Source organism: Staurois parvus, unplaced genomic scaffold (genome assembly GCF_062004578.1).
Source record: "Staurois parvus isolate SC_StPar_1 unplaced genomic scaffold, SC_StPar_1.0 ptg000027l, whole genome shotgun sequence".
In the NCBI taxonomy this organism is placed as follows: domain Eukaryota; kingdom Metazoa; phylum Chordata; class Amphibia; order Anura; family Ranidae; genus Staurois; species Staurois parvus.
The window spans coordinates 6869151-6888634 of NW_028317823.1; the positions used below are offsets into that span (position 1 = coordinate 6869151).

Consider the following 19484-nt stretch of genomic DNA (forward strand, 5'->3'; position numbering starts at 1 on the left):
CAGGAAGTGAAGGGAAATCTCCTCAACAGGAAAGACAGTGAAAAATAAACAGGGGTTTTAACTGGGGATGCACCAATACTGATACCAGTATCGGTGCTGATATTGAGTATTTTCATGAGTTTGTTCTGTATGGGGCTACATAGAGGCAGACCGATCAGGGTGCCTATGCTGACCCGTGTCCATGGAGGCCCCACCTTACAATTTATAGGGCTTACAGTATACAGTCAGGTCCATAAATTTTGGGACATCGACACAATTCTAACATTTTTGGCTCTATACACCACCACAATAGATTTGAAATAAAACGAACAAGATGTGCTTTAACTGAAGACTGTCAGCTTTAATTTGAGGGTATTTACATCCAAGTCAGGTGAACAGTGTAGGAATTACAACAGTTTGCATATGTGCCTCCCACTTGTTAAAGGACCAAAAGTAATGGGACTGAATAATAATCATAAATCAAACTTTCACTTTTTAATACTTGGTTGCAAATCCTTTGCGGTCAATTACAGCCTGAAGTCTGGAACGCATAGACATCACCAGGCATTGGGTTTCATCCCTGGTGATGCTCTGCCAGGCCTCTACTGCAACTGTCTTCAGTTCCTGCTTGTTCTTGGGGCATTTTCCCTTCAGTTTTGTCTTCAGCAAGTGAAATGCATGCTCAATTGGATTCAGGTCAGGTGATTGACTTAGCCATTGCATAACATTTCACTTCTTTGCCTTAAAAAACTCTTTGATTGCTTTTGCAGTATGCTTTGGGTCATTGTCCATCTGCACTGTGAAGCGGCGTCCAATAAGTTATGAAGCATTTGGCTGAATATGAGCAGATAATATTGCCCGAAACACTTCAGAATTCATCCTGCTGCTTTTGTCAGCAGTCACATCATCAATAAATACAAGAGAACCAGTTCCATTGGCAGCCATACATGCCCACGCCATGACACTACCACCACCATGCTTCACTGATGAGGTGGTATGCTTAGGATCATGAGCAGTTCCTTTCCTTCTCCATACTCTTCTCTTCCCATCACTCGGGTACAAGTTGATCTCGGTCTCATCTGTCCATAGGATGTTGTTCCAGAACTGTGAAGGCTTTTTTAGATGTCGTTTGGCAAACTCTAATCTGGCCTTCCTGTTTTTGAGGCTCACCAATGGTTTACATCTTGTGGTGAACCCTCTGTATTCACTCTGGTGAAGTCTTCTCTTGATTGGTGACTTTGACACACATGCACCTACCTCCTGGAGAGTGTTCTTGATCTGGCCAACTGTTGTGAAGGGTGTTTTCTTCACCAGGGAAAGAATTCTTCGGTCATCTACCACAGTTGTTTTCCGTGGTCTTCTGGGTCTTTTGGTGTTATTGAGCTCACCGCTGCGTTCCTTCTTTTTAAGAATGTTCCAAACAGTTGTTTTGGCCACGCCTAATGTTTTTGCTATCTCTCTGATGGGTTTGTTTTGTTTTTTCAGCCTAATGATGGCTTGCTTCACTGATAGTGACAGCTCTTTGGATCTCATCTTGAGAGTTGACAGCAACAGATTCCAAATGCAAATAGCACACTTGAAATGAACTCTGGACCTTTTAACTGCTCATTGTAATTGGGATAATGAGGGAATAACACACACCTGGCCATGGAACAGCTGAGAAGTCAATTGTCCCATTACTTTTGGTCCCTTAAAAAGTGGGAGGCACATATGCAAACTGTTGTAATTCCTACACCGTTCACCTGATTTGGATGTAAATACCCTCAAATTAAAGCTGACAGTCTGTAGTTAAAGCACATCTTGTTCCTTTCATTTCAAATCCATTGTGGTGGTGTATAGAGCCAAAAATGTTAGAATTGTGTCGATGTCCCAATATTTATGGACCTGACTGTATATATATTACAGCTTATGTTGAACCTGCTATGTGTAGAGGGGTGACAGGCTGATTTCAAACCTGAAGTGTAATCTGCTCTGATTTTACCTTCCCTGGTTCTTCTCCCCCAACTTCCCACCTCTCTGACCCCTCATCAACATGCTATTGATAGTTTTAAATAAAATCTGTTTCCACTTGATGCCTTTATCTAGGGATGTCATCACTCGGTCTTTGTGCTTCCCTATGTAATTCAGGCAGATCATGGCTGGTGGACACTGTACATAGCTTCCTAAAAAGGTCACAGCATCCTGCCTCAGTATTCCTTTCAAGAGCCCTCAGCCCTGATGCAAGCACTGGATTGGCTCTTGGGAGGAGTTATGAAAAATCAAAATGTCTTGATGGGTGGTTGTTAGGCTGCAGGAGGAGGAATTAATAGGCAGGGTGATCCACAACCACATGTGCTGCTAAGCCTCCATAATTGAAATAACTGAAATCCAATTAATGAAGGGGGGCGAGCAAGGGACAGTTAGGCTGGGAATGTCTTCCAGCCAGGAAATAAGGCAGGTTCTGACAGCTTCTAATGCACACTGTGAGAAGCTCACAGTGTGCACTGAAATCAGAGTAAGCAATTCCAGTACAATAGAGGAGGCTGTACAACTGTGAAAGAATGAAGGGAAGGCTGAAATTCAGCTTTAACAGAATGAGATAGCTCTGCTGCACAGTTGCCACGCTTCAGTTATTTTATACCAGGGGCATTCAACCTATCGAGGACCGAGGGCCACTTAAGTGATTTGGTAACCAGTCTCAGGTCACAATGAAATGAAATGGTTCAGATTTTCATATTTTTTTATTTTGAATAGCATAATGAACATTTTCCTCCTGCAGCTGCTGAATGGTGGCGGGAGGGAGAGGAGAAGAAGCTGGCTTTCAGCAGTTGCAGGAGGAAATGGAGAGGATCAGTTTCTGTATATGCCATCCCACTTATCCAAGTGTAAAGGATAATGTGACAGGGAGACCAACACGGGCCTCCTAGAGTATGTGGTGGGGCTACCATTGTGACTCCTGAGGCTACACCAGTAGTTGAGGGTGTGTGGTAAAACATGTCTCAATCATGGTGTTTTACCACCCCCTAAACTGTAAATGTAAACAAACTGTTACTGTCCTGAGCCCCTTACAAGGCTACTTTCACACTGATGCGCTGCGGTTCACCCCCACCGCTGGTGCAGTAAACCTGCGGCTTTCCTGCTGGTCAACTGCACTTTGCACTAGACTTCAATTATATCCTGCAGGCGTGGTGCAGCTTGTGAAAGGACGCCAAACCTGCAGAATATATTAGAAGTCTATGGCTCAGTGCAGCTAACACACAGGAAAGCCACGGGAGCACTGCGTTGAACTTGTGGATCAGTGTGAAAGCAACCTAAGAACCCTTTTTTTTTTAAAAAAGTGCTAATATGCCCATTGAAATCTAAGTGGTTAAATAAACGGAGCCTTTTCTATTCCAGCTCCGGCTGGCATCGCTAACCTGTAGAAAGGTCCCAGATGAAGTGCACTTGGTATCACTCTGCCTGCGACAGGAGGCACTACAGGTCGGCTCCTGCTCCCTCCACGGCCGATTGCTTCCTCTGCTGCTAGTGCCGGCTCTATGCACTCTGATACTCTGGGATGGCGGGACAGCAAACCGCATTCTGGGCTTGACGACCAGCCATTCCAGAGCATGAGGTTGCTGGCCACATCAGAAGGCTCCAAAGGCCATGGGTTAAGCACCCAATTTAAACTATGAAGAGGGCGGAAGGAAGATAAAAACCTCACTCCAAACAAGTTTTATTTCTTTTTTTTTTGTAGTATTTGATAGGATGGGGAAGACTTATTTCTGCCTGTGAGCCCATTGAGGACATTTTCCTTCACTTCTTGTCCCTGTGATGTCCAAGCAAGAAAAGGGGTGCTCTAGTCACTGAGACAGGAAAGTACAGACAGCAATAAAAGCATTGTGTTCCGCATGGACAATGTCTGAGATCAAGGAGGTATTTTGGGAACGATGTGCCGTCTTTCTTTTGTGGCTTCACAGTGGCCTAGTGCCGGTTTCACAAAATCCCTGCCTCAAATCAAAGATTACAGCTCAGACGGAAAAAGAGAGACAGACTAGGTAGTGCTTAAAAGCTGTAACCAAACTACTACCGAGCAAAATGAAAAACACACTTCAGAGCTTAGGGAAGGGATAGGCGTATTTGTTCTGCATACGAACATGTTGTGCAACACTTATTAGAGAGACTCATCCTTGTGAAAGTGGATTCCTGACATTTTCTCTCTGGATTTGAAATATTTACATGATTTATAGAGGAGATTTTGGCTGAAGTTTGGCATCTATATTTCTAGAACGCTTTTCTCAAGATAAACTGGCATTCTACATAGTAGTAGGGTCATCCCACCGAGCCTGTCACCTTGTTCATGCATGTTAAAGTGACAGAGTAACTCTAGAGCAGGGGTGTCCAACCTGCGGCCCTACACAAAATCGAAAACTTACTGTAGCCTCCCTAGTGGTCTGATTATGTCCATATTTCTGTGCTCAAAATGGTACTTTTTTTGCATGGAAATATGTAGTTTTTTTATTGTAGGCCTGTAATTTTTAGGAATAACTCACTGAAATCTGTCCGAACAAGAGTCTAGTAAACATTCCGGGTATGTTAAAATTTGAAACATGAAATCATAAATTATAATTTAATAAATAATCATAAAAAATAATAATATAATAATAAATTTAATTCAATAATATAATCAAACCAAAAACATAACAGCAGTGGCAGCCTATACTGACAAGCCAGGCAAATGCACGCTTGGAGGGATGGCGGGGAAGCCGTGCAAACATAGTTGATGGGTGCAGGGTGTGTGTGCTAATTAGGTCAGCTGGTGAACTGCTTCCTGTGTCTTACTGGTCTTCATGTCCCAAATCTACATATCAGGAAATCATGAAGTTTTCTGTGGAACAAACCAGGGGGGCTAAGGTAAGGCCTTGTTCTAAAAATCAAAGAAAGTTTTTATTTTTCTGGAACAGAGTTACATTAATTGGTACATAGGGGAGCTTGAATTTAGAAAAAACGTACCTCGTACGTAGGGAAACCATACAAATTGCTATTCAACTCAATGGAAAAAAAAAGGTTCATTTAAGGCACACAAGGAATACAAAATATTTTGCAATCCAGTTTTCTCCCATGTTCTTGCTGTCCTTCAACATCTCAGACATCCTACAATCCAATAATGTAGTACTGCCATAGCAAAAAGAATATCATGTGGATTGTCGCCTAGATTGTAAGCTCCAAGGATCAGGGCCCTCCTATCCCTCTTGTATTGAACTGTATTGTTGCTGTATTGTCTCCCGTTATATTGTAAAGCGCTGAGCAAACTGCTGGTGCTATATAAATCCTGTGTAATAATAATAAAAAATATTGCTAGGAGCTCTGTTGTACTGAAAAGCCTGAAAAGAGGTTCCAAGCTTTCCAGGGCTGCTTTTTATATGAAAAGGACACATGACCAGCAAGGGCCAAAATGAGGCAAGCCCTCACTGTTCCTTATCAATCTATCAGGGGAAAGCTTTTCAGGCAGAAACTGGGCACTCATGTGACACTTGTACACCAGTTTGGTTGTGGGAGGTACTGGTGCAGAAAAATCTTCTTTTGGAAGCTTTCTCACTTTATTGCAATGACAAGAAACTGCTTTAAACCCTCGGAGAACAAAAACAATATGATGGAGGAGCTTTACTTACACTGAGTCCATAAGTTTCTTTGTTAAAGAAAAAACACTGATCCGCTTGGATCTCTCTCCCCGGTCCTTGCTCTTCTTCCCGGTTTTGGCATACATGGTCTCAGGCAGAAGTGAATGTGCAGGAATCTCTTCCTTCCCCACAATGAACCTAGACAGAAATATAATATATAAGCCGCAGAACAAGTTCCCCCTTCTACCCCATATCACAGGAAGGGGGTGGGGCATACAGTGCAAACCATTTCCTGTGGTCTTTTTGTTCAGGAAGAACCTGTGATGGGTGCTATGATGGGTGCCAAATGATCCTAGGTTCACACTTAGGCATATCTCAGTGCTTTTACCAGTTTGCAGAAATGCACTACGGTCCATTTAAAATTACTATCTATGGCTGTAGTTCACATCTGTGCGTTTTAAGCCAGTGCGCTTTTTTGAAAGTGTCAGGGAACTTTTTTCCGACAGAAAATTGTGTACTTTGTGCAACAGACTTCAATGGAACAGCACCAAAAATGCAAGTGTTATGTTTTTTCATGCGTTTTACATTTTTCTTTTTTGCCAATAGGAAAGTATTGACGATGATGCAACTCTGGATGGGTGTGACTTTGATGCGATTTTTTTGGGCTAATAGGAAAGTATGGCAGATCTGTTCATGTAGTGTGACTTTGATGCAACTTTACACTCTCTGGCACTCAAGCAGCATCCAAGTCGCACCCATCCAAAGACGCTTCAAAGTTGCATCCAAGCCACACCTATCAAAAAAGTTGCACTATAGTGGCAACATATCAATAATTTCCTATTGGTGAAAACAAAACTCAAAACACATCAAAAACGTGTTCAAAAATCCAAACACACTGTGAAATCACACAATCTGCATAGATGTGAACCCAGACTTTCTTAGCTTCAAACATCCAACGGACAGGATGATACAAGCAGCTTTTTCTGATACATTTAACAAAACATTAAAATCAATTCCCACACTGCAAAATAAAACTTTCATGCGAACTGTTTATTTTGACCTACTTTCATTTGACAGTCCCATTCCTATTGGCCTTATAATTTCCCCCTAATTCTTGAATACTTCATGAGAAAGCATAAGTGGATTCTTTTACATGCAACTAGCATACAGTGCCCCTTGATATTTTCCACATTTTGTCATGTTAGAACCAAAAATGTAAATTAATTTTATTGGGATTTTATGTGATAGACCAACACAAAGTGGCACATACAGGTGAAACTCGAAAAATTAGAATATTGTGCAAAAGTTCATTTATTTCAGTAATGCAACTTAAAAGGTGAAACTAATATATGAGATAGACTCATTACATGAGTGATTTGTCATAATTGTGATGATTATGGCTTACAGCTCATGAAAACCCCAAATCCATAATCTCAGAAAATTAGATTACATGCAATCAATAAAACAAGGATTGTACATAAAACAATATCGGACCTCTGAAAGTATAAGCATGGATATGTACTCAGTACTTGGTTTGGGCCCCTTTTGCAGCAATTACTGCCTCAATGCGGTGTGGCATGGAATCTATCAGCCTGTGGCACTGCTGAGGTGTTATGGAAGACCAGGATGCTTCAATAGCAGCCTTCAGCTCTTCTGCATTGTTCGGTCTCATGTCTCTCATCTTTCTCTTGGCAATGCCCCATAGATTCTCTATGGGGTTCAGGTCAGGAGAGTTTGCTGGCCAATCAAGCACAGTAATCCCACGGTCATTGAACCAGGTTTTGGTGCTTTTGGCAGTGTGGGCAGGTGCCAAGTCCTGCTGGAAAATGAAGTCAGCATCCCCATAAAGCTCGTCTGCGGAAGGAAGCATGAAGTGCTCCAAAATCTCCCGGTAGACGGCTGCGTTGACACTGGACCTAATGAAGCACAGCAGACCAACACCAGCAGATGACTTGACTTCCCAAATCAACACAGACTGTGGAAACATCACACTGGACTTCAAGCATCTTGCAGTGTGTGCCTCTCCATTCTTCCTCCATACTCTGGGTCCTTGGTTTCCAAATGAGATGCAAAAGTTGCTCTCATCAGTAAAGAGGACTTTGGAACACTGAGCAACAGACCAGGTCTGTTTTTCTCTATCCCAGGTAAGATGCTTCTGATGTTGTTTGTTGTTCGGGAACTGCTTTACAAGAGGAATACAACATTTGAAGTCCATGTCCAGGATCCGTCTGTGTGTGGTGGCTCTTGATGCACTGACTCCAGCCTCAGTCCCTTCCTTGTGAAAGTCCCCAACACTTTTGAATGGCCTTTTCCTGACAATCCTCTCCAGGCTGCGGTCATCCCTGCTGCTTGTGCACCTTTTTCTTCCACACTTTTCCCTTCCACATAACTTTCGATTAATGTGCTTTGATACAGCACTTTGGGAACATCCAACTTCTTTTGCAATTACCTTTTGAGGCTTTCCCTCCTTATGGAGTGTGTCAATGATGGTTTTCTGCACAACTGTCAGGTCAGCAGTCTTTCCCATGATTGTGATTCCTACTGAACCAGACTGAGAGACCATTTAAAGGCTCAGGAACCCTTTGCAGGTGTTATGGCTTAATTATCTGATTAGAGTGGGACACTTTGAGCCGAGAATATTGCAGTGGATTTGGGGTTTTCATGAACTGTAAGCCATAATCATCACAACTATGACAAATCACGGCTTGAACTATCTTGCTTTGCATGTAATGAGTCTATCTCATATACTAGTTTCACCTTTTAAGTTGCATTACTGAAATAAATTAACTTTTGCACTATATTCTAATTTTTCGAGTTTCACCTGTAATTGTGAAGTGGAAGGAAAATTATAAATGGTTTTCAAAATGTTTTACAATTAAATATCTGAAAAGTGTGGCATGCTTTTGTATTCAGCCCCCTTTACTTTGATACCCCTCACTAATATCAATTGTCTTCAGAAGTCACTTAATTAGTAAATCGAGTCCTCCTGTGTGTAATGTAATCTCAGTATAAATACAGCTGTTCTGTGAAGCCCTTGGAGGTTTGTTAGAGAACATTAGTGAAAAAACAGCATCATGAAGGCCAAGGAATACACCAGACAGGTCAGGGACAAAGTTGTGGAGAAATTTAAAGCAGGGTTAAGTTATAAAAAAAAATATCCCAAGCCTTGAATATCTCATGGAGCACTGTTCAATCCATCATCTGAAAATGGAAAGAGTATGGCAAAACTGGAAACCTACCAAGACATGGCCGTCCACCTAAACTGACAGGTTGGCGGGATAGCATTAATCAGAAAAGCAACCAAGAGGCCCATGGTAACTCTGGATGAGCTGCAGAGATCCACAGCTCAGGTGGAATAATCTGTCCACAGGACAACTATTAGTTGCGCACTCCACAAATCTGGCCTTTATAGAAGAGTGGCAAGAAGAAAGCCATTGTTGAAAGAAAGCCATAAGAAATCCCGTTTGCAGTTTGAATAAAGCCATGTGGGGGACACAGCAAACATGTAGAAGAAGGTGCTCTGGCCAGATGAGACAAAATTGAACTTTTTGGCCTAAAAGCAAAATGCTATGTGTGGAGGAAAACTAACACTGCACATCACCCTGAACACACCATTTCAAGGCGCTGTAAATACCTGAATATGACTTTAGGGCAGTATGTGCCCAGGGACAAATGACAGGAATGCAGATTGCTATGGCATATACAGTTGCAAGAAAAAGTATGTGAACCCCTTGGGATTACGTGGAGTTTTGCATGAATTGGGCATAAAATGTGCTCTGAACGTCATCTAAGTCACAACAATAGAAGAACACAGTCTGCTGAACATAATACTACACAAACATTAGATGTTGCCATGGTTTAATTGCACATAACATGTAAACATTCACAGTGCAGGGAGAAAGAAGTATGTGAGGCCCTAGCTTAATGACTTCTCCCAGAGCTAATTGGAGCCAGGAGTGAGCCAACCTTGACTCCAATCAGTGTGATGATATTGGATGTGTTGCTGACAGCTGTCCTGCCCTTAAAAAACACACACCTGTTTTGGGTTTACTGGTTTCAAGAAGCACTGTCTGATGTGAACCATGCCTCGCAGAAAAGAGCTCTCAGAAGACCTACGATCAAGAATTGTTGACTTGCATGAAGCTGGAAAGTGTTACAAAAGTATCTCCAAAAGCCTTGATGTTCATGTGTCCACGGTAAGACAGACTGTCTACAAATGGAGAAAGTTTAGCACTGTGCTACTCTCCCTAGGCTTGGTCATCCTGTAAAAATGACTGCAAGAGCACAGCGCAGAATGCTGCATGAGGTAAAGAAGAATCCCAGAGTGTCAGCTAAAGACCTACAGAAATCTCTGGCACATGCTAACATTTTTGTTGACACATCTACAATAAGGAAAACATTAAACAAGAATGGAGTACATGGGAGGACACCACGGAGGAAGCCATTGCTGTCCAAAAAGAAGATTGCAGCACGTTTGATGTTTGCAAAAGAGCACCTGGATGTTCCACAGCACTACTGGCAAAATATACTGTGGACAGATGAAACCAAGATTGAGTTGTTTGGGAAGAACACACAACACTATGTGTGGAGAAAAAAAGGCACAGCACACCAACATCAAAACCTCATCCCCACTGTAAAACATGGCGGAGGGAGCATCATGGTTTGGGGCTGCTTTGCTGCCTCAGGGCCTGGACGGATTGTTGTCATTGATGGGAAAATGAATTCCAGAGTTTATCAAGACATTTTGCAGGAAAACCTACGACTATCTGTCCGCCAACTGAAGCTCCGCAGAGGATGGGTGATGCAACAGGACAATGACCCAAAGCATACAAGTAATTCAACAAAACAATGGCTGCAACAGCACAGAATACGCCTTCTGGAGTGGCCCAGTCAGAGTCCTGACCTCAACCCGATTGAAATGCTGTGGCATGACCTTAAGAGAGCGATTTACATCAGACATCCCAAGAATATTGCTACACTGAAACAGTTTTGTGAAGAGGAGTGGTCCAAAATTACTCAAGATCGTTGTGCAGGTCTGATCTGCAACTACAGGAAACGTTTGGTTGAGGTTATTGCTGCCAAAGGAGGGTCAACCAGTTATTAAGTCCAAAGGCTCACATACTTTTTCCTCCCTGCACTGTGAATGTTTACATGTTATGTGCAATTAAACCATGGCAACATCTAATGTTTGTGTAGTATTATGTTCAGGAGACTGTGTTCTTCTATTGTTGTGACTTAGATGACGTTCAGAGCACATTTTATGCCCAATTCGTGCAAAACTCCACGTAATCCCAAGGGGTTCACATACTTTTTCTTGCAACTGTACTCCTTACAGAACTTGCTCTCTAAAATGCACCATCACAAAGAACTGCAACTGATATGAAATAAGACATAAAATTCTCTTAAAGCAATTTAGGAACAATAAACCCCGTCTATTGATGCCTGAATAATAGGATACCTTGTTATTAATATTTTAACACAAGATATCTCTAGAATGAGTTAAGATTAAATGCATGGCTACTTTTCAATGATAAGGCTGCTTTCACACTGATCCATTTTTCTTCTGCGTTTGCATTAAAGAAAGCGGAAGGAAAATGTGCGACCGTGTATTCCTACTACTCCGTTGCAAGTTCTGGTGCATTTTCTAAATACTGCTTGCTGCATTTTTAGTACAGGTTTAGTGCAGTAAACCCCCCCCCCCCCAAAAAAAAAAATGAATGGAAAACGTGGCAAAAACGCATAAAAAATTTATCTGTGTTGCTTTTTTGTTGCGTTTTTTTGACTCATATGTCCTGTAAAAACATTAAAAATGTGGCAAAAACGCATTGTTGTAGATCAGTGTAGCCTAAAGAGCATCAAAACTACAAAAAAGTGACATGGTTTTATGCTTTTTGAATAATAAACTTTTCCTTACTGTTTGGCCGTGAATTCTTCCACAGAAATCAAGAGAGGGAAACAATTAAACTGTATGCATACCCCAACATTGGTCTTCAGGTTTTTTCCCCCCCTCTTTGGTCTGTTACAAGCATATCAGTAGCATAAATCCAAAAAAAAAAAAAAATATCCGAACAGGCACAGAATAGGGGCAGGCGGGCAGATTAGGTGAGAATCCACATCTCTGAAGATCTGAAGTCATTGCTGGGAGACCAGCGTGTTAAGTACTACATATCACTCATCCCATAACTAAACCGTTAGATCCCTCTTAACTGCATGTTAGCATTCTACTTACTTAAGGGCTGAGAAGGCAAATCCTTGGAGGCCATCTTTACATCTGCAACGACAAAAAAAGAGGATTGATCATTTGCATAGTCCATTAACACATTATCATGTCACTCAGTAAATGCGTTAATACAGATCTGTGTATCAGGTCTAAAATAGGAAAGAGTCAAACAGGCTTAAAGTGAAATTTAAGTCCCACTAGATCACTTCAGGCTGGCCCATTTTGCAGGTATAGCTATGTAAAACATTAAAAATATGTGTCTATACGGTTTAACCACTTCCTAACTGCCCTATAGCAGAACTACTGCTACAGGTCGACAGGGCTGTGCAAAATCACGCATATATACGTGATCTTGCATTTCTGGGTAGGGGCCACCCTACTCGCGCCGCTATTGGCAGCTGAAGATGTTGATCATCGGGTCCCAGCCGGAGATTCCCCGCCGGCACCCACAGGTCTCTCCCCAGTGAGAGGGGAGAGGCCTGTGTGTAAACAACACAGGTTTCTCTCCTGGCAGCAGTAACACGCTGCTGTGTTTAAATTGTTATGGGTAAAGTTCCCCTTTAAGTATCATGACTGATCCTCCCAAAATTGTGTTTGCTGGAGCTTTTGTAAAATGAACCCACATACAACCATGGCAGATAAGAAACTACATAGCACTGATCTAGTCCATGAACTGTCCTTGATACATACAGACACTGGTTCGGCCGATAAATGACAGGCAAAGCAGTAAACAACTGTTCATTTTAAATATGTGATAAGCTTTAAAAAACATCCACTAAACTTTGCCCAAACCACCTTATAATAACACAATCACAACTTGATATACAAGCTCCCTATCCTCTGAGATGCATAAATCAGGAAAGGCAGAGGTACACAATATCACAAACAATAAGTGGTGACTACAGTTTGCTCTTTTGTTTTCACAGAGTGACTTTACACCTATGTGGTACAGAAATGCACATTTTGCTGTGCGTTTCCTAAATGGAGAAAAGGTCCCTGCACCTTTCCAGAAATCACTGCCTGCACTGGGAACCGCACAGTTCCCAGTGCGGTTGGTGTGCCATTAAGATTTTGTGTTGGAATGGTTGCAGTTGCAGGACAAAATGCGGGTCTTGTAGCAGCTTCCGTTAGTACTAAAACCAGTAATAATTGAATGCAGAGGCAATTTAATACAATAAAGACTAGTTACATTTATATAGTCAAATAGATACAACCGGCCTTTTGAGGGCAACAATAATGCTCAAGTGGCCTGAAATGAAAATGGAGTTTTCTGAATCTACCCTATGTGTTCTGCATTATATTTTTAACACCATTAGATGTCACTATACTCCATGTCTGAACTGATGCAGATGCTGCAGTAGCATTTCTTACATGGGCATGTGTACATAGAACATTGATTTTACAAGAAACCAGATCTAGAGAACAGTAAAATGTGAACACCATTTTATGCTTTGCTCGTGCCTGTCTGGATCGGGGTCACACTGGGTCTGAACACAGTCACACAGAGCTCATGTTTCTATCCAACTCACAAGTGTTGTTAACACTATTCCTGGACTATTTGTTCAATATCGGGTTTCTGCTCAGTTTGAGCGAAAGACCCTGAAAATATGTGTAGATAGACGCATCGTCCCTGTACTGCACCAATTTCTATAGAATCTAAACAGATCTCTTGTAATCATTACAGGAAATGAAAGAGTCACAGTAAGGAAAGTCATTAGAGGAGTTCTGTACTCATTTTGCTGACCTAAAACTGGCAGTAAACTTCAAAGTGGAACTACGGGCAAAATCAAAAATGACATATACATAGGATTCAGTCTGCCAATAGAATTACCCAGTGTTTTTCTGAGCCCACTGTAATGTAGGTATATTGCCCTTTCATCCTGCTAATAGATCCATTTTTTTTTTCACATGCTTTGAACGCTGTTCATTCTGCAGTGAAATCAGGCAGCAGCATTATGAACCTATGATCTGGGGCCCTGGTGCCCAACCTGTGGCCGGGGGTTGCAGACCATAGCCTGTTATCCGTTGCCTAGGATCTTCTGCAGGCCAGTGAAGGTAAATATTCTTTAGAATGGGTTCTAGTAGTTGGTGGTGGCTCACCTTTACAGACAAAATGAAAAGCCGAACACTGTACAACCTCTCCGCCCCCTGCTGTACCTATCTCCAGGGATGCTGAGCTGTCAGCCAGTGCAGTGGTCCAGGGATCCCACTCTGCTCCCTCTTCTTTCTGCAGAGCATCGGGGACATATCAGAGCACCTGGTCAGTACCAGCACAGAGCATCGCTCCAATCCATCTCAGAAGTGCTGCACAGAGAAGAGGGAAAAGAGCAGGGATTTCAAATCCCTGGACAGCTTTGTGGGTACTGCTTTGTGGGTACTGACAGCTTATCACTCCATGGAGGTTAGTACAGCAGGGGGTGAGGAGGGTATACATTGTCAGTTCACATTTTAATTTTTTTTCTGAAAAAGTGAACAGTATATGGCTTTATGACTTTCCTAGCATACTTTTTTCTGTGTTACTCAAACCTTTTCACTGTTTATAATTTTTCCCTTTTGATCTTTTATAATGGACCCTGCTAAAAGAAATATTAAATGTGGAAAAAATTATTTTTAAGGGAGCACAGATGTGGAAGCATCGATTTGTAAAGGGGATGTAATAGAAGTGATCTCTAGCAGTCTCATATAATCTGTTTCCAGTCTATGACTCCCCAGTCTCCAACAACTCCTACTGCATGTTTGCAGTCTATGGTCATCTCCTATTGCATGCCCACAGTCTTCTGTTGCATGTCTGCAATGTATGAGAACTTTCTGTAGCTTACATTCACTGCATGTTATCTGTGGTCCTTTCTTGGTGTCAGGGGCCGGACTTGAGGCCCCCTGCAAGAAAAACCTGTTGCTATACAGTAACTGCTCCAAAAATGTTAGCTGGATGCTTTCATTAGTTTGCCACTTTTGCTTGGTACACTTAAAATTAACTCTGGACCTTTTATCTGCTCATTGTAATTGGGATAATGAGGGAATAACACACACCTGGCCATGGAACAGCTGAGAAGCCAATTGTCCCATTACTTTTGGTCCCTTAAAAAGTGGGAGGCACATATGCAAACTGTTGTAATTCCTACACCGTTCACCTGATTTGGATGTAAACACCCTCAAATTAAAGCTGACAGTCTGCAGTTAAAGCACATCTTGTTCGTTTCATTTCAAATCCATTGTGGTGGTGTATAGAGCCAAAAATGTTAGAATTGTGTCGATGTCCCAATATTTATGGACCAGACTGTGTGTGTCTGTGTGTATATATATATATATATATATATATATATGCCGTATTTTTCGCTCCATACGATGCACCTAGGTTTTAGAGGTGAAAAACCAGAAAAAAAATATTCTGAACCAATGGACTGCAGACATAGTACAGAAAATGACCAGAGACTGCAGACACAGTATAGGAGATGACCCCTTTTTTGGGGGGAAAAAGTGTGTCTTATGGAGCGAAAAATACGGTTTTTGTGTGTGTGTATATATATATATATATATATATATATATATATATATATATAAACACACACACACAGTGCTCAGCATAAATGAGTACAACCCAACAGATTTGTCAGAAAACCTTTTCTTTCCTTTCAGAATCAACATTTTCTATAGGACGCTATACTACAAAACACTCCCACAAATGCTTTGTTTATTTGCGCACAAGTTTTGTTTATTTGCGCACACAAAAAAGTTTTTTTTTGTAACAAATCCTAATTAACAGGAATTCAACTACAGGTGAGTCTAATTATTAATCAGGTGTCCAGCAGACAGTTGTAAGGGCGTTACTTAACAAAGAAACCCCCTTCCCATTTCATGCTGTCAGCAATGGCACCACATGGAGGAAAAATGTCACAAGGCCTGAGAAAGAAAATAATTCCAATAGAAATAACAAGAAAGGTGAAGGCTACAAGAAGATTAGTAAAGCTTTACTTATCAGTCAGAATACTGTAGCAAAAGTGATACAAAAATTTAACAAAGATGGAACTGCAACCATCTCACAGAGATGTCCAGGCCATCAATGGAAGTTAAAACCTTGAAAGGAGCGTCTTCTGATGAGAAGGGTTTAAGAAAATCCCCATGCAAGTTCACTGCAGTGAGCTAAAGAAGTAGAAAGCCAAACTGAGGTGATAGTTTCCCGTGACACAATAGAGTGTACACTGCAGAGGAATGACATGCATGGGTGTCGTCCATGAAGTAAGCCTCTCCTAAAGCCCATGCACAGAAAAAGCCTTCCTAGAATTTGCCAGGGCCCATGCTGACAAAGAAGAAGACTACTGGAACGCTGCACTCTAGAGTGATGAGACCAAGATAACTGTTTTTGGAACTGATGGCTTCAAAACTGTATGGTGTCACAAAGGTGAGGAGTACAAAGAAAAATGCATGGTTCCTACAGAGAAACATAGTGGTGGCAGTGGCCTTCTGTGGGGCTGCATGAGTGCTGCTGGTGTTGGGGAGCTGCATTTCATTGATGCAAATGTACTGCTCTATATTGAAAGAGAAGATGCTACCATCACTCCGTGCCCTTGGTCGGTGTGCAGTTTTCCAACATGACAATCATCCAAAACACACATTAGGCTACTGTTGCATTTCTAAAGAAGAACAGTTATTCAGCAGCCAAGTACTGTATGTCTCCTGATCTGAACCCAATTGACCACCTATGGAGAGATCTGAAGAGACAAGTTGAACATCACTCTCCATCCAGCATCCAGGCTCTAACAGATGTAGTTCTTTAAGAATGAAAAAAGATCGATGTTGCAATATGTCGCCAACTTGTTCATTCCATGCCTAGAAGACTTGGTGCTGTCCTTACAAATCATGGAGGTCATACAAAACATTAAATGTTGTAGTTTTTGTTGTGGGGTGTATTCATTTTTGCATCAACTAATATGAGTAAAACTGAAGATTTTGCAATCTAAGTTATATTATTTAACTTACTTTCGTGTAATGAGCTAAACAAATGTTCTATAAAACTCAGACTTGTCAAAATTGTGGAAATTGTTCTTGTGTTCAGTGAGATATTGATTAAAATCTTACTTTTGAAAAGGGGTGTACTCATGTATTCTGAGGTTTGTGTGTGTGAGAGATCGCGGCGTCCTGTCGGCCGGCGCATGCGCGCTGGCGACGGCTCACGCCGGGACACAGGCACCAGGTCCCGGCGAGCCGCGGATGACAGGACGCTGCACATGCACAGTGGGAGCCGCGGGCGCGCCTCGGGCGGCCAATGACAGCCCGGGAGTGCGTCCTGGGCGGCCAATGACAGTGCAGGGCGCAATATTTAAAGATGCCCTGCACTGTCAGTAATTGTCGCAAGGTCTATCTGAGTTCCTGAGTCCTGTACATGTGTTTTTGACCCTGATTGACCCTGACTACGCTGCCTACTCCTGTGTTTGACCCGGATTGTCCTGACTACTCTGCCTTCTCCCATCCTGACCCCCGGCTTGTTTGACCTCTCTACGGACTGACTTATCCTGCTGACCCTGCGTGTTACCTGACGATTCTCCGCCTGCCGATTCTGTACCTCGCCTACCCCACGGGACCACTACTCGTGATCCATCCTGCTAGGTCCTGCCATCCTCCTCACATCTGGCTCTCCCGGTACCAATACATCCCCGGAGGCTCCCCCTGCCACTGGTGGGCCTGCTCAGAGGTCGTGACCTGGTCCCGGTCTGTTTCAAGTCCATCCCCACCATCAGGGGCCCTGGTGAAAGCACAGACCGGGACTTAGACTCCACGCTTTGGGTAGGTCTGTAAAGTGGGCAGCCAGAGGCACCACCTGGCGGATCATAACAGTGTGTGTGCGCGCGTGTGCGTGTCCCAGCCCATTGTCACATTGACAGCTTGGCCTATTTGCAAATGTGAAGAGAATCATTGCTATTGAATGTCCAGCCCCACCATGGAATTATTAAATTGTTTTTTGGGGGGGTAAGAGTCAGTCTCTTTTCGCAAGTAAGGATAAGGAATAGCTGTACACAAGTCCCAATATGTTTTTTTATGTTCCAGATAAATGATTGCTGGGCCATGGGGGAGACATCAATGTATGACTTTTTTTTTTTGCCCTTTTATTTATTTTTTTTTACATGAACAGTCATATGAATTTCTTTCAGAAGCACTGGGGCTATGCCATGTATCAGTTTATATACAAACTACTCTTACAGTATTTTGAATTTTTTTATCTTGCTCCCCTTCAAAACTCCTAAAGTGGAAGAAACACCTAACTATATCCTACTTATCCAGCCTAACCTGTATATAATAAAAAAAAAAAAGATCTGTACACTTACACTTTAAGCTGCTCTATTTCAATAATGGAATCCTGCAGCTCCGGCTTCCCTTTGTCAGTTGAGCGGCTGCTGCAGGGGAGACATGGGCGCGCCGACAATGGCTGAGCAATGGGAGCTTAGGAGTTACGTTGCACCTCCCGGAATTCACAGCTGTTGTCAAGCGCTCCCTTACACATATTTGTACGATCACATCGCTGGATTTGAGTGTAATAAAAATAGGCAAGTATACAGATCTTTTTTAAACAAGGTTAGGCAGGATAGGTAGGAGTGGGGGATTGGGATGTGATGATGGAGTGGGTTGTTACATTTTTAAGAATAGATATATGCTGATGTCTCCTCCCATACAAATACATTAAAACATTTTCAGTATACCCACTGATTCCTGGAAGATGTTAGCTCATTCAAGACCAGGCCTCTTTTTGCTTTCAGCATTTTGTTATTTTAACTGACAATTTCGCGGTCATGCAACACTGCCCCCAAATTAAACTTATATAATTTTTTTCACACAAACAGCGCTTTCTTTTGGTGATATTTGATCACCATTGTTTTTTTTATATTTTGCACTATAAATGAAAAAAACCCAAAAGTTTTGAAAAAAAAAACCCCACAATATTTTTTACTTTACTTATAAAACATATCCAATATAAAAAAAAAAACATTTCTTCATAAATTTAGATCAAATGTATTCTGCTACATGTCTTTGGTAGAAAAAAAATCCCAATTAGTGTATATTGATTGGTTTGCGCAAACGTTATAGCATCTGCAAATGACGGTATATACACTGGAATTTTTTTTTATACTAATAATGGTGATGATCAGCGACTTACAGAGGGACTGTGATAGTATGGCGGGTAATCTGACACTGGTTGGGAACTGACATCACCAGGGACACGAATACAGTGATCAGTGCTAATAATATGCACTGTCACTGTACTAATGACATTGGGTAGGAAAGAGTTAACATTTAGGGTAATCATTTTGTTAACTGTGTGCCTAGCAAGTGCTATGGTGTTAACGACGTGTTGTTTTTACTAGGGGATGTCACTGTTTTTATTGCCTGCTTTGCAGGGAGATAAAAACCAGCACATCCCTGCTGTCAGTAGAGAGATCTGGGTTGTTTATGAACACAGATCTCTCACCTGTCATCCACTCCACTAACTGGCAGGTCTCGGCCATGAATCATTGGCCGGGACCCACTGATCGGGATTCTAAGGAAGCCAGTCAGAGCACAACCACATGGGCACGTCCTCTACCTGGAAATAAACAATCAAGTGTATATATACATGGTTTTGTGCAGCTGGCCCACACTGTAGCAGTAAAACTACAGTGTGCGGTCGGCAAGTGGATACATATCTTAATTCAAGGAGAATTCTGGATGGTCAAGTG

General features: G+C 42.0%; 1 protein-coding gene across 1 annotated transcript in view; it reads right to left on the minus strand.

Annotated features, from left to right (window-relative positions):
* TMEM135 (transmembrane protein 135) overlaps nucleotides 1-19484 on the minus strand; it is a 488083-nt gene that overhangs the window by 33849 nt on the left and 434750 nt on the right. Inside the window, exons 7-8 of the mRNA XM_089656743.1 lie at nucleotides 11788-11829; nucleotides 5610-5756 (exon numbers count right to left, since the gene is read on the minus strand). Coding sequence (XP_089512869.1) covers nucleotides 5610-5756; nucleotides 11788-11829 — 189 coding nt within the window. The remainder of the gene's footprint in view (nucleotides 1-5609; nucleotides 5757-11787; nucleotides 11830-19484) is intronic.